Raw genomic sequence first — 15,761 nt, forward strand, 5'->3', positions numbered from 1 at the left:
CCATCGATGACTCTCACTTGGTCAAAGGCGTGTTTGAGGGTTTTGTCTCGCGATTGCTCCAAAGGGAAATCCCCGTCAGGAAATCCCCGAGAAGGGGAGGGGCTGCAGCCTCTCCCCCTCTCTCGTCATCATGACATGGAGCTGTCGAGGATGGCCCCGGCTCCGCCTCCCCTGCCAGAGCATCGCACATCACACATCTCCCTATTTTCATACAGGACCCACGCTCTGGCCCAGTCGGGGGCAGCCTGTGGGAGGTCAGAGACCCGTACCACTGTCCCCAGCTCCATCAGAGGGCACTGATCTCGGAAGTGGCCCGGGTCTCCGCACCTCCGGCAGGCCGGCCCAGGCGCTACGCCCGCACTTGCGTCGGCGGGCGCCCCCCCCCCGAGAGGGAGAGCGGCGGGGCATTGGTATAGGGGAAGGTGTCGCCTCCCACACCCGGGGAACTGGTCTCCGTGGCTGAAGTCCTCCTCGTCTGCGTGGGGCAGGAACGGGACCTGGAGAGAGAGCAGAATGAGAGGAGATAGGGGACTGCACATGTAAAAGACAGAACATAAGGTAAACAGGATGTGACTTTTGAATAGCCATCTGAGGCACTTGTCTCTTCGAGACAAAAGAGGGCAATGTGAGAAAAAGGCCTCAGATGGAACAATGTGACCTTTTTATGCTGATGCTTGCTTATCTGCTTTGTATGTTTTCGGCACTGTCTTGAGCACAAAATGTACTTGACAAGAATGTACTTCTGTAAGCGAGAGGAAACAACCCCATATATGGAGGACTGAGAAAGTTCAAGGTAATGGGTGTAACCAGAACTTGTGTGACAAGAACCATATAAAACCCTTGCTTGCTTTTTATAAATCGAAGAACTGCTTGTGACATTCTGTGTCCATGTATTTCTTCCCACCGGTGAATTCACCTCCTGATCGAAGAGTGACTGCAAGGAAGGCAGAATAAAGCATCCGAATTGTATTTTACTTGCACTTCGAAAAACAGTAGCTGTCAGTATTTGATTAATACAGTAAAAAGCTGCATTTGAGCTTTACATTAAGTGTGCAGTATATTTGCAGTAAATTGCTGGTGAAATTGCTGCCAGTATTTTACTGTTAATCTAAGAGGACATTTTTTACAGTGTACTTGACATATTTGTTCTGTGTTCTAAAAGAATAAAAATCAGATTAACCACAATATATATATTTTTAATCAACAGTGTTTCCTTTATATTTTAGGAGGGGTTTCCCTCACAAGGGGAACATAAAATTTGAAACCCATATGCTAGGCTGAGATAGATTTTCTAGTGTTTGATGGAAACAGTTTATTAGCAAAAACGATGATGACATTTTGACCATATGGGCATGGGTGTGGCCCAATGAAAGTCTGAATTTGGCACATAGTGTTATAAAACACTAAACTGCATTTTTGGAAATACTTCCCTGAGATGTTAACAAAGATGTGTTGCAGGGTGACTACATTTTAATGTCTCTAACCAGGACCATCATTTTTTTTTATTTTTAGGGGGGTGTTAGGGTTTCATGAAGACAGACAGACAACGTGTTCCCACTACTTACCTTAAGTTTAGCATCCATCACTCGTTCATTGTCTCGCCTCGTTCTCTCCTGTTCTTTCTCCATCCTCTCCATGAGCTGCTTCACATGCTCATCATAGGTTCTTTGCATGTCATAAAGCATCTGATGCAGTAACTTGTTTTGTTCCTCTAGACCTTTTTGCATCTGTTCTAAAACATCCTTCTGTAAACTTGCAACTATAGAGACAGACAGACAGAGAGGAAATGAAGGAAATCAAGCTGTTGGATGATCAAGTCAAATTCCAACATTTCAACCTCACTGAGATGCTGTGCTCTGGTGAGAACTTGGAGAGCTGTGCATCAATGAAACCAACAAGAGTGTTGTAATAAAGAGTGGGTTAAAAATTAATTATAATAGTAATAAGGGAATTTCCTACTATCAGAGCAATTCAAGCTTAAAGAGCAGCAGAGAATGAGTATGAAGCTGTTCACACAGGATGTTTTTGCATTCAAAACAGCTAGATCGCAACAGATTGGAACTGAACGCAGGGGTCTCAAGATTTTTTATCTCCGATTTTATTTTCCTAACTAAAATTTTTACGCTAATTCGAATTTTCCTAATATTCAGAATTTTCATAAAATCTACTTTTTCAAACTCCTAGATTTGTGTCCAACTCACACAAACTTGGTATAAACAATCTACAGGCCCATATGCATCTTCTTAACAAAAAAACAAACAAAAAAAGGTTTGACATAGCACTTCAGAGTTATAAGCCAAATAAAATGATTGGGTTTGGCCCATTTTCAAACTTTATCTTCAAAATGCAAAGTCAAAACTTAACTAATCTAGGTAAACTTTGTCAAAGACATTTTAAGAATGCATGCTAAATTTCATCCAATTCTGCCCATAGTGGGCACTTAAAGTAAAAGACTACAGAACTCTGCAACCGTTTCCTCAAAGAAGCTGGAATGTGGATTTGAAAAATCAACACAAATTGGCCACCAGGAGCCAATCTAAAAATGTCAATTTCAGCAGCTAATAAGTTGCATTGTAAATAGCCATTTATGAAAATTGGTATCCAATTACAGGTTTCCAAAATTTTTATTGCATTTAAAAGCCATGATCTGCATGCGTACATAGAAAAATATTGTAGATGGAATACAATAACGGGTCTTGTGTGAACGGCCCCTACCTCAGACTGATATACAATTGCTGAATTAATTGCTGTAGACAGCAGGTTAGTGGTAAACTATGGCAACTATATGGAAACATATCAAACATATTACTTTAAAAGCCACTTTTTGTAATGTCTTCAATTCAGTCATTTTTTCATCTGTCCAAATTAATCATCATTTGGTAGCTTTTCTCAGCAAAAAAAATAAATAATAATAATTTTTTTTTTTTCGATTGTTTAATTTGATTGATTAAAAATGTTAATCAGTTAATTATATTATATGCCAGTTAATTAATCAAAAGCCATACCTCATGTTTTGGACCTGGTATGGACCAGATGATTTGTAAATGTCCTGATGTATAAAACTACAGGTTTTAAAAAACACATACTTTCTTATTCACAGATTAACCGGCATGTTGTTTGGACGGTGTTTAGAAGCTTGAAAAATCAGCATGTACATCTGTACAGTCAGATTTCATTAATGCATATATTCAGTGTGAATCTGATTTTTACCCTGTTGCTGGTGTTGCGCTTCAGTCAGAGATTCAGCAGCAGCAGCTAAAATGATCATTCCAGAATCCTCCTTCTTTTCCAAATATTTACTCAACACCTCCTCACTCTGTAGAAACCACACACATTATTACATATAATTTTTTTTAGGTCTCAGTCAGTTTATCTTAAATGTGTTTTACCTTGTTTATGACAATCACTTTATTTGTTAATTATCTGCCCAAGATCTTAGATTATCTTTGCCCATCTTTAGCAAATATTTTTATCTGCAGTGATCAGTACTGTTCTCAGTGACTGACTTCAAGATAAATAATAATAATAATAATAAATGCAAGTATTCATCAGTGTGTGTTCATATTTATAAGTGTGTGTAATTTGTACCATTATTTGTGTGCGTGTTTGTGATCTGTACTCCTCAGCCAGCTGTGCAAATGTGTCTCTGTACTGTCTGTATCCACAAGGTTTCAAATACGATCTGTCACGGAGGGCATTTTCCAGTGGCTCAAACACACAAAGCAGAACTCTCTGACACTTACTCACAGATGCTGCCTTATTCTTTTCACACAAATTTTCATATTCTTTTTTAATCTTCTCCTGCAGAGAGCAAAAGTGAGAGGGATAAACAGAGTGAATTAGACATGTACAGGTACTGTATACAGCTACAATTTTCATACTGTATATAATTGTATTATTGTGGGAAAAAGTCTATATAACCTATTGGACAAATTGTTCAGATTTTTCAGAATGCAAAAACACTAAGTCAGTGACTGACAGCTTTTCAATGACTGACCCACAGCTATTGGTGTTTAAATCACCAAGTCAAAGGCCAAACTTTCAGCCTCACTGAGATGCTGTGATGGGACCTTTAGCGAGCAGTTAGAGGTCTGCTATACGTTCGGGTCAGTTTTTCAACTTAGGGTTAGGGTCGGTATTAGGTATTCAGTATGACCTTGACAATCTGCGCCCCAATGTTGATGCGCATGGTTCAATCACATTTGGCAGAGATGACAAGGCGGATGCTATATCACTGGAGGTCTCTGATGGTGAAACCTGGTTACACTCGGCTGCAGGATGGAAAACCAGGCCAGAGCAGCCTCTGATGCTGAGTTGATGGAAGTTCTCACGTAGGCGATTTAGAAACTTAAGCTCAACTGGCCCATACCCAATGCACCAGAGCATCTCAACTCAATGAATGCTCTTTACTGAGTCGGCAAGACTCCCAAGTCCTACCACCCAGTGCTGTTCTTCCCAGAGTTGCACAAACAGCTGGTTAAGACATAGCCCTACTCAGCGAGAGTGTATGTCTCCAGTGCTGCAGCCTTAATAATGTTGATAGCACTGAGCAGAGAGGCTATTTAGAGCTTTCCCCAGTTGAAGAGGCTGTGGCATCCCACTTGTGCCCTCCTCCTCTGGACTAGTGAGGAAATCTAAGCTGGTGCTTCTGTACAAGCCATGTTGGCTCACATCCTCTTTGGTCAGATAGGCTTATACTGTGATGGGCTAGGCTGGTTGACCCTGCACACAATGGCAGTTCAGCAGGTCTACCAAGTGGACCTTTTAAAGGACCCCGAGTCCTATATTGAGCTGCATGGACTTAGCACTCCAGGCTACCAAGATCGCAGCTCAGGCCATCGGCATATCTATGGGTTACCATATCTATGGGTTATCTGACACTCCAGTGTTGCAGCAAGGACTCTTTGAAAGCACAATGAGTGCCATCACAGAGAGATTCCAGTCAGCCAAGAAGCAGTTGGACACCTTGCCGAGGCACCACTGCAGCAAAGGCGGCTCAATTGTGGTCTTCTTTAAGGCAGTGTCCCATGAAGCAGAGTGTTCCTGAAGCACTGGTACTTCACCAGAGACTAAGCTGATGGTGAATCCGCAATGGCAGTGGCCAAAAAAGAAAATTGTGCTTTCAGGACCTTGTCCCAACAGAAAATCTCCTTCTGGGTGAGCAAAGCGTTCCTGATGGTCCGTGGACCTTGAAAATGGCACTAAAGCCTGTGGACACTTCCGTGTCCCAAAACGATTCTCATGCTCTCCCCGCCAACGTATGCCAGGAACAAGAACACGATTTTAGTCTTATTACTGCTTGTACTGCTGTTGGCAATGTGTCCTCAGGCTGCCATACCCCAACACAATTGCTAATGCCGGCAGTCAGGGAGGAGACGCTGTGTCCATTGACTCATTGTGCAGACACATGGTGCAGTCATCCGGGGTATCCAGCTGGGTACTAAGCACAGTCGTGCATGGCTCTGTGCTTCAGAGAAGGCCACCTCGCTTCAATGGCTTTGTGACCTCCACTGTCACAGTGCGGGACACTGATTTTACACCTAGAAATACGGTCTATATTTGACAAGGGTGCAATAGTGAGCATGCCGGTTTGGGACAAACAGAAAGGCTTCTAAAGCTGTTATTTTCTGGTCGCCAAGAAAGACGGAACTGGACACTCAGAAAGTCTCCATTAATAATGGTTACTCAGAGACATATGTCTAATGTCCATCCGTTTGACTGGTTTGTGTCAATGGACCTAAAGGATGCGTACTTTCATGTACAGATAGCCCTTTGCAACAGGTCATTCTTGAGAGTGGGTGGTGTTTTAGTTCGAGGTCCTTCCCATCTGTCTGTCCCTGACTCTTCGCACATTTACCAAATATTTTAATGTGGTGCTGGCTCCCCTGAGGCTGATCAGTGTACTATCATATTGAACTACCTTGACAATTAACTGCTGTTAGCATAAATGGAGGAATTGGTGTGCAAGCACAGCTTATGCACTTGGAGCTTTTGGCCCTCAAAGTCAATGTTGGAGGGTCGCAACGGCGAGAAGGTATGGTACGGTGGTACTGGAACAGTTTGCCAGGAGGCGGAGGAGCCCGCTGCCGTCTGCCAGGGGGCGGAGGAGCTGCTGCCATCTGCCGGGAGGTGATGTCCAGTGCCATCGACCGGCGTCGCAGAGGACCACTGCCCAGCTGGCCGAGGACCAGGTGACAGTGTGTCCAGGGACCGGCAAGGCACTTTCTCTCTCTCTCTCTCTCTCATTCTGTCTCTCCCACTTGCTCTTTCTCTCTCCCCTCTCCCTCCCCTCGTCTCTCTCTTAGTTTCCCAAGAGGCGGGGAAGGCCGGCTGAAAGGGCAACACCTCCCCTCCAGGAAGGGGGGAGTAGGTCAGGTCGGAGGTTTCCCTAGCCTGAATCTGGAGGTGGAGGAGTGGGATACCTGGCGCAGAGTTGTTCAATCAGCGGGTGAGAGATAAGGAGGGGCAGGGACACCAGTTCGGGAGAGAGCAAGAGACGCACGTGTTGTGCGTGTGTGTGCGTCTTTGTTTCATTTGCTGCAAAGCACTTTTATGTTATGTTCTGTCATTAAAGTTTACGTTGCTCTTCAGCCGGTTCCTGCCTCCTCGCCCATGCTGTGAAACTCGTTACAGACTTGTAAGGAAATGTCTCGGTTACAAGTGTAACCTCAGTTCCCTAAAAGGAGGGAATGAGACGCCACGTAGCTTTGCCACACAACTGATTTCTTGCTCATAAGGGACCAAGAGACTGCTCCTCCCTTCAGTCAAAATATCCTGACAAAATGGTGCTTTGCTCTGGTTGAAATGCCTCCAATGATGTGTGCACAAGGGTCGGAGTGTCAAGCACCATCTGCCAGTAGATTGCTGTGATTCTACATGGGCTTCAGAGATCGTGACTCCTGGGAGGAGCTTCCATAGCGTCAGCTACTGATGCAGCATCAGGGAACCAAGGTTACACTTGTTACTGAGACGTTCAGGCTTTAAATTTGAAGGTACTGATCAAGTCGGGTCACACGATGGATAAACAATCTCTTTTTGAACTTTTGATTAAAACTCCATAAAGATGAGTGAGCCAAAGAAGACTGATATACTCAGAAACAATTAATTGATGATCTGGTGGGGACCACCTTGAACCACCAATGTTCCAGCTGGTTAAAGGGGGACAAGCTGATTTTTGGCACATGGTAGCTGGTCCAGGCTTGCCTACAAGCTCAGCCAGGTCTCCACTGATTGGTCAAAGAACTTGCTCCTTGTTCCAAAAATAAGCTTCGCTTTTAAGTCAGATGCTATGGGAGCTCCTCTCAGTAGTAACAATCTCTGAAACCCCATAAAATCACAGCAATTACATATTGGCAGGTGGTGCTTGGGTGTTCCCCTCCTATGCACGCAAATCACAGGCATGTAAACCAAGGTTAAATTCGTAACCGAGACGTTGACCACCGTAAGCTGTCAGATCCGCTTGGGCCAGCAACTATAATCGATACACCAGCTTGACGACTTTAAGCTAGTATGATGAGCTAGTAGCTGGTTTGTTGGTGGTGCAAGATGTCTACCAGATCAGTATTATAAAGAATCAAGAATATCATGAAGAAAGTTTGTAGGGTCTGTGGCAGAACAACATGCCCCTCCCTCTTGTCATTGTCACCTCACCTTTGAGGGCCATCCTTTAGCCAGGCTCACAATGGGAGTGGGCAGGGGAGAGGAGTGGTGAAATTTAAAAGCCTTATTTGGGCAGCAGATGATGAGGCACACTTGATATGAATATAGCCTCATCACCGCTGCCATTAAAACATAGAGTGTGCCTCTCCTCCTGAAGCTGGCTTCTATCTCCTTGTGCGCACACACTGGCATCCTCGTAGATCCAGGAATGGAGTGGGTAGAGTCCGGTGCAAGTTTGATGCTTTGCCAAGGATTGGAGCACGCATCCCAGCCGACGGGCTGGGAGGCCGGTCCGCCATTTCCCTTGCACACCACAACCCCAGGGAAGTCGAGCCGTTCTGAGGAAGTCACCGCACCTTGCGCCACGGATCCAGGATGGGACTGCATCATGGCCGCCGGACCCAGCCCATTACACCTGGAACTTACTCTCTCTTCACTCCCCGCCTTCACATAGCCCCATACACAGTGAGGATACCAGATTCCCCTTTATTTTGGATACTTTCCTTGATGTACACTTAATGAAAATCCTCTCATCATTTACTCACCCTCATACCATCATAAAAGTACTCCAGACGACTCTGGTGGTTAAATCCATATCTTCTGAAGCGATATGATAGGTGTTGGTGAGAAACAAATCAATATTTAAGTCCTTTTTCCTTCACTTTCTTCTGTTTTTGATTCACATTCTTCGTGTATACTACTGGGCAGGGAAGAGAATTTATGATAAAAAAATGACTTAAATATTTATCTATCACCCACACCTATAATATCGTGTCTGAACACATGGATTTAACCACTGGAGTCATATGGATTACTTTTATGCTCCCTTTATGTGGATTTTGGAGCTTCAAAATGTGGGCACCCATTCACTACAGAACTGAAATATACTTCTAAAAATCTTAATTTGTGTTCTTTATAAGAAAGTAAGTCATACATATCTGGGATGCCAGGAGGGTGAGTAAATCATGAGAGAATTTTGATTTTTGGGTGAACTATCCCTTAAATATTCTATCATGACTATCATGGTCGTGCACACCAATTTCCTTCATTTTTCAAAAGCATGTATAAATGAGAGTAATACCTTCAAACCTGTGAAAAACAATCACTAACTATACTCTTCTATCTTTCTGTCTCTATAATATTCTGTCTGTCTCTCTCTGTCCTACTGATATGTTTGCAGGTACCGCAAGCTTTTGTTGGTAAATATGTTCTATGTCGTTGAAGGATGTGCTCATGAAAACTTCAATGGCTTTCTTCTCTGCACTTTTGTGGATGTTAGACAGCTGTTTTGGATCAACTGGAATCTGGATTAAACTGAATATCTCAGTCCTGTAGGTTTGCAGGGCCTTATCCACTGCTTGGACATTATGGATCCAAGCTAGGGACACCACTGCTTTTTCCAGACATGGAACATTTCCTCTGCGGATTTCCTCCACATACACCTCAGCCAGAGTACCCAGAACTGCCAAAAAACAAGATACATTTTTAATCGGTTATTCAGCCTTTCATTTGTTCCTTATATCACATTCATTAAGGAGTGATCTAAGACTGTCATGAAATTCTGCAGTTTCATTCTTTAAAGATTTTGGTTTTAGGTACTCAGAAATAATGCTATTCGGAAACATCTAAAAGATACACCAAAAAGAAGATCTAACGTTCATAACAAGATACTGTAGATTCTGGAAATAAAGTTACAACTGAATATGTCACACCTGGTCAAAATTATATTGAGTGAAAAAAAAACAAAAAAAAACACACAAGTCACATTCGTGTACAAATTGCAGAGAAGACACTCTGTGAAGATCATCTAAAAATCTTTACACTGTACTAGCATGTTGTATTTGAGCTTGTTTTAATCAAGAGTAATCGTGTGTAGCTTTTTTTTTATTCATTTTCTGTTAGTTTCATGAAAAACATTTCTAAAAAACATCTGTTAATAACATATGTGACTGTGCGCTCTCAGCTTTCTCATACAAATTAATCTTGTAAGTGAAACTATATGCTAGTTGTATTCTATTCATTAACATTAATGACTGTCATAAAATTTGCAATTAATTAAAAATAGACCAGAAAATTGTCTAGAAATATAGAATAGAAAAATAGACTACTTAAATGCTATGGTACGTTAAGTTTTTTTTTTTTAATGACATGGTCTGGGAGGTACAGATTCTGACCAGGTCCGGAGACTGTGCGACCTTCCGTGACAGTTTTCGACTCTGAACTGCTGTAGATGTATTCGCAGAAATGTTTTGCCTTCTGCAGGAACTCTGGATCCAGCTCTGCTTCAGTCAGCTTCTCCATTCTTCTCATCTCCTTCGTTCCAGCAGGCCGAGGAAATACAAAACACTTTCTCACCGCAAAGAAATTCCGCAGACAGCGGCGGGGCAGGTTATACTGCTCAATCTGAGGTGAACTGCCTTTAAATAAAAAATAAATGAGAAGTAAAACGGCAACAATTTTAAATATACAGTGTGAAACAAAATGTTTCTGGTTGTTGGGAAAACTTTTTGTGCATTCATATGTGGTTTCGGACTCTTTTGAACAGGGGCATTTTAATACATTAGTCAAAAAGATTCACAAAACGGGTTTGAACTTAGGAGCTCAGGTTGGCAGTTTGAATCAGAGTCTCTTTCTCAGTGAATCATACAGTGAATCAGCCATCAGTGAGTCACAACTGGACAATTATAACATGCAATCGCTGATGGTGATGCCATTTTGTTAATGAATTAATGATCCTTTTGTTATATGAAAATGTTCCCCTTTTAGTGTTTATATTGTAACATGTTGTAAATCCCAGCTCTGTTTGTGTGAGCATCTTGAAGGGCACAAATGTAAAAAGAGTCCCCAGAGTATTTCAGGCTTGTTTATAATTCGAAGTCCCATGTTATGCACCAAATATTTTATTTTATTTATTTTTTTTATACTAGGTGTTGTATAATTGGTGTTGTATGAGTACATTTCTGCAAATTCTAGGTGAAGGGTGACTATTTTGACGATGCTAAAATATAACACAGTTTTGATTTATTTGGGATTTTGTTTAGTCACAACATAATTCCCATAGTTCCATTTATGTTATTCCATAGTTTTGATGGCTTTACTATTATTCTAAAATGTGAAAACAATTATAAATAAAGTATATAGGCAGATTAATCAGTTATCAGCTTTCTTGTCCACTGTCTTCACTTGTTGTGCAATAGTTATTTTTAGTATTATTTTATTATTAATTTATTGTACCAGACAAATGGATTTCAATGTCATTGTAGTCTGCTTGATACAGCATCATTATAGAACTACAGAAGTGAGTGAAAGGAGAGTGTGTCAGTGATAGTATGTACATATGTGATACAGTTTCCCTTACCTGTCTTGAGTTTTAAAGCTCCCTCCAGATATTCATCAGATGTGATCGTTTCATCGTCCTTTATTAGTTCCAGAGTGAAATCACGAACAGTCCAGACAAAAGTTGGAAAAACACTCATGAATTCTGCAGAATCATCCTTATTGTTTCTCACCGACTTCACATGGATGTGCTCTCTCAGCTCTGTCACATAACTACAGGCAGTTGCATTTAGGAGGAATTGCACTGTGTGCTTGTTAATTTATATCATTTAGTAAATACACCAATCAGCCACAACATTAAAACCACCTGCCTAATATTGTGTAGGTCCCCCTTGTGCTGCCAAAACAGCGCCAACCCACATCTCAGAATAGCATTCTGAGATGATATTCTTCTCACCACAATTATAAAGAGCGGTTATCTGAGTTACCATAGACTTTGTCAGTTCAAACCAGTCTGATCATTCTCTGTTGACCTCTCTCATCAACAAGGCATTTCCATCAAATGAAAATCCTGTGTGAAAATCCCAGGAGATCAGCAGTTACAGAAATACTCAAACCAGCCCATCTGGCACCAACAAACATCCATGAGATTATCTAATCAGCCAATCAGTGTGGCAGCAGTGCAGTGCATAAAATAATGCAGATACGGGTCAGAAGCTTCAGTTAATGTTCACATCAACCATCAGAATGGGGGAAAAAATTTGATCTTAGTGATTTGGACCGTGGCATGATTGTTTGTGCCAGATGGGCTGGTTTGAGTATTTCTGTAACTGCTGATCTCCTGGGATTTTCACACACAACAGTCTCTAGAATTTACTCTGAATGGTGCCAAAAACAAAAAACATCTGGTGAGCAGCAGTTCTGTCAGGGTTTCTGCAGGTTCGAAGGAATGAAATGTAAGACTTTTTAAGGGCAACTTAAGAAAACTTTAAGACCACTTTCGCAAAAAAAAAAAAAAAAAAAAACATTAATTCATTAGCTGGTAAATACAAAACCATTGAGGCTACTTGAATGTATCTGGACATGTTTTATTTATTTTTTTATATATATATTTTATTGTGCATTTATGTGTTAAGTTAATTCAACATTAAAACTCTAAATGAAATCATTAAGAATGCATGTAGCCTAAAATATGTAGCCTATATTTTGACCCTTCTCTTTAGTCACTTGCTTTCTAGCAAGATATGACACATTAGACCAATGCTTTGGCAACGTCACCGTTTATGTCAAACACGGAAGTGGTGGCAAAACATGCATAAAAAATAAACTTTTATTGGATTACGTTGTTGAAAAATTATTCCGAGGGCTCTCGTTGACTGCTGTGGCTTCAAGATCATCAACAGAGCTGACTGGACTGAGGAGATCATTTCAACTCATGACTTTGCAGCATAAATTTATAGCGAACATGATTACATGTTTGTTATTAACTCATATCATTATAGTAATTGTATCGCTAAGAACATGTTTGTATTTATTATGGTTTTGTGTCATACTTTCATTTAATCCTCTAATCTGTCAAATCTAACACAACAATCAACGGGCTTTCTGCCACCACTTACTGCGCATGTGCTGACATTTTTGTAAATAAGAGGATTGGTCTATAGACCTTATTCACAGTAGCGCCATGTTTGATTTTTAATGGGAATTGAAACGAGGCTGTGAGGGATAGACTTACCATTTCTTCAAAGGTATGCACAGTATAAATCTGTAAAAAGCTCCAATATCCCATCTGATTTTCCACAACTCATGTTGTCTGGAGTTTTTTGTCTACTGAGTGTCCTTGAAAAGATTTTTTCAATGTTTTGTACACAGAATGATCCAAAAACACTTTAAACTGCAGTACATCTCATCGAAGAGACTGTACGTCTATACCGCACAGCCTTGTTGTCATTGTCATTAAACATCAAAGATATCGCTGCTGCGAATAAGGTCTAGCATCTGCTGAATAACATTTATATTTTTTTTCTTGGCAGATACCTTTAACAAGTAGTTAAAGGGCAGTTCTTTCAAAAATGTAATTTCTGTCATCACTGCTCACCCTTAAGTCTGAATTCATTTTTCTCTGCCATGGAACAAAAAAGGAGATGTTAAGCAAAACGTTTAGTCTCAGTCACCATTCACTGTCACTGCATCTTGTTTTTCATTCAATGTAAGTGATTGGTGACTGAAACTCCCTAATTTCTCCTTTTGATATCCACTGAAATAAGAAAGTCATACAGGTTTGCAACAGCATGAAGGTAAGTGATGACAATTTAAATTTTTGAGTAAAATATCTCAAATATCAGTTACCTTAAAAATTGCTGTTTAAAGTTGACAAGATGTATTGAAAATGTTAACAGATTAAATTATGAAAGAGAAACTGAGACGCTGTGCTGCTGCTTTCCCCCGATTGGTCTGAATAACTCACAGCATCATGCAGCTTGCTCTGTCTTGTCTGTCCGTGCGCTGTCAGTGTCCCCTTTGCTCCGCGACGTTATCACTGCGTGAGAAAAGGGACATGTGGCGTGAGAGCGTGAGAACAGTGTCAATTACGCTGGCAGCCCTAGATCTCGAGAGATGGAGATGAGAGATATAACAGGTGTAACGCTGCAGCTGAGTAGTTCTGTTAGCTTTACAATTATTGTCAAAGGTATAGTGTAAAATAAGGAAGCGCAACGATTTGAAAGGCGTCAAAAGACCGCTCCAGCCTTGCGTGCTTGCAAATTTTAACACTGACAGCTTTGTTGCTTTTAAGCAGGAGCGACAGTGTTAGATACGCAATATAACGGCATTTGCATTTCGGATTAACGGGTTTATGAATGTTTATACATGTGTAACATCGTAAGTTCAGTAAAAATGCACTTCCCTGTGCGTGCTCACACTAAACTCAAGCGTCAGCTGCTAAACGCACGAGAGAGAGATGATTTTTACTCGCGCAGATTCTGCTGTTTTAAGCTTCTCCTCTATTCACGCCGCAAAAGACCTCATCAAACGAAATTTAAGACTTCTTGTAATTTAAGATATTTAAGACTTTTTATGGCCTTACATTTCAAAAAGTAAATTTAAGACTTTAAGGACCTGCGGATACCCTGTCTGTGGATGGAAATGCCTTGTTGATGAGAGAGGTCAACAGAGAATGGCCAGACTGGTTCGAACTGACAAAGTCTACGGTAACTCAGATAACCACTCTGTACAATTGTGTTGAGAAGAATAGCATCTCAGAATGCCATTCTGAGACGCAGGTTGGTGCTGTTTTGGTGGCACGAAAGGGACCTACACAATATTAGGCAGGTGGTTTCAGTGCAAAAACCGGTGTCTTATTTCCCAATCTAGTTTAAAAGAATAGTTCACCAATAAAGGACAATTTTGTCTTCAATTACTCACCCTTATTTCATTCCAAACACTTTTGACCTCTCCTTAGCGCATTCAGTTTTTCCTTTGCAGGGTTTAAGCGCAAGCCATTGTGAATGAGCTTCTCTCATGCAATCTTGAATGCACAAAGGAGAGCTATTGACGGAAATCAGGATATTTCATGTGCAAACACGCCACCTCTCTAAGTCAACTGGCCTCAGATTGTGCTTTATTTACAAAACTATGTGCTATGTGCCCAGTGCAATTAATATTGTGCTATTACCGCCTGCAGAAAGTGAGCAGTAAATAGAATTTTATATAAAAGAAATTATTCTACCAAAGTCTCATTAAGTACTCACTCTCATATCGTTCCAAACCCATATGACTTTCTTTCTTATGCGAAACACAAAATGAAAAAAGAAAATGAATATCCCGGTCCATCTTTTGAATACAGCAGTAGACAACGACTCACTTTAAAGCTTAGAAAGGGACTCAAAGGTATCATAAAAGTAGTCCATGCAAGTCATGCATCATATTCCAAGTGTTCTGAAGACATACAATTTAGTCCAGATTTTAGCACAGATTTTAGGATTGTTTACATCTGCATAATTCCTAGTGAATCTAAACCAGCGCAGTCAGCATGTGCAAATAACAGAACTTTAAGTGGCTCATTTTTTGTGAATTCCCCTCTGTGTTGAAAGGATACTGCAGTTTTTCCAGTGCCATATTGTCTATGACTCCTAAGCTGTTGTACACCAGAGTGCTGCTGAGCAGAAGAGCCAGACAGAAGATCCAGGTGTCGTGTTTTTCATCCCCCTTAAACATTCGGCCACAGGAAAAATTTACTATCAATGGATTATTTGCAATAATTAAACAGTCCAGAGTCAATAAGTCTGCTTTTACCACTGTTACCACATGAATGCCTCTAAAATGCTTGCATATACAACTATTTCCTCATGTCACTGATTAAGTTGTTGTTATATTTCAAAACTTTGCAACAAGATCATGATAAAGTGATAACTATTAGCTGTGCAGTTATAGAAAATGTATCAACCCCATTTAAAGGAATAGTTCACCCATAAATGAAAATTCTCTCATCATTTACTCACCCTCAAGCCATCCCTGATGTGTATGACTTACTCTCTTCAGCAGAACACAAATTAGGATTTTTAGAAGAATATTTCTGCTCTGTAGGTCCTCACAATGCAAGTTAATTTTGACCAAAACTTTGAAGCTCCAAAAAGCATATAAATGCAGAATAAAAGTAATCCATAAGACTCCAGTGGTTAAATTCATATCTTCAGAATTTATATGATAAGTGTGGGTGAGAAACAGATCAATTTTTAAGCCCTATATTACTATAAATCTACACCTTTGACCAGCCCCGGCCAGTAGGTGGGGATATGCTCGAAGAATGCAAATCACCAAAACACATA

The 15,761-nt window shown here is 40.8% G+C and overlaps 1 protein-coding gene across 1 annotated transcript in view; it reads right to left on the reverse strand.

Moving 5' to 3' along the window:
* LOC127440580 (guanylate-binding protein 1-like) overlaps positions 1–15,150 on the reverse strand; it is a 29,876-nt gene extending 14,726 nt beyond the window's left edge. Inside the window, exons 1-7 of the mRNA XM_051697266.1 lie at positions 15,032–15,150; positions 11,018–11,208; positions 9,834–10,076; positions 8,844–9,121; positions 3,589–3,801; positions 3,211–3,316; positions 1,566–1,759 (exon numbers count right to left, since the gene is read on the reverse strand). Coding sequence (XP_051553226.1) covers positions 1,566–1,759; positions 3,211–3,316; positions 3,589–3,801; positions 8,844–9,121; positions 9,834–10,076; positions 11,018–11,208; positions 15,032–15,150 — 1,344 coding nt within the window. The remainder of the gene's footprint in view (positions 1–1,565; positions 1,760–3,210; positions 3,317–3,588; positions 3,802–8,843; positions 9,122–9,833; positions 10,077–11,017; positions 11,209–15,031) is intronic.
* Positions 15,151–15,761: the final 611 nt, after the last annotated feature.

This window comes from Myxocyprinus asiaticus, chromosome 5 (genome assembly GCF_019703515.2).
Source record: "Myxocyprinus asiaticus isolate MX2 ecotype Aquarium Trade chromosome 5, UBuf_Myxa_2, whole genome shotgun sequence".
Classification (NCBI taxonomy): Eukaryota; Metazoa; Chordata; class Actinopteri; order Cypriniformes; family Catostomidae; genus Myxocyprinus; species Myxocyprinus asiaticus.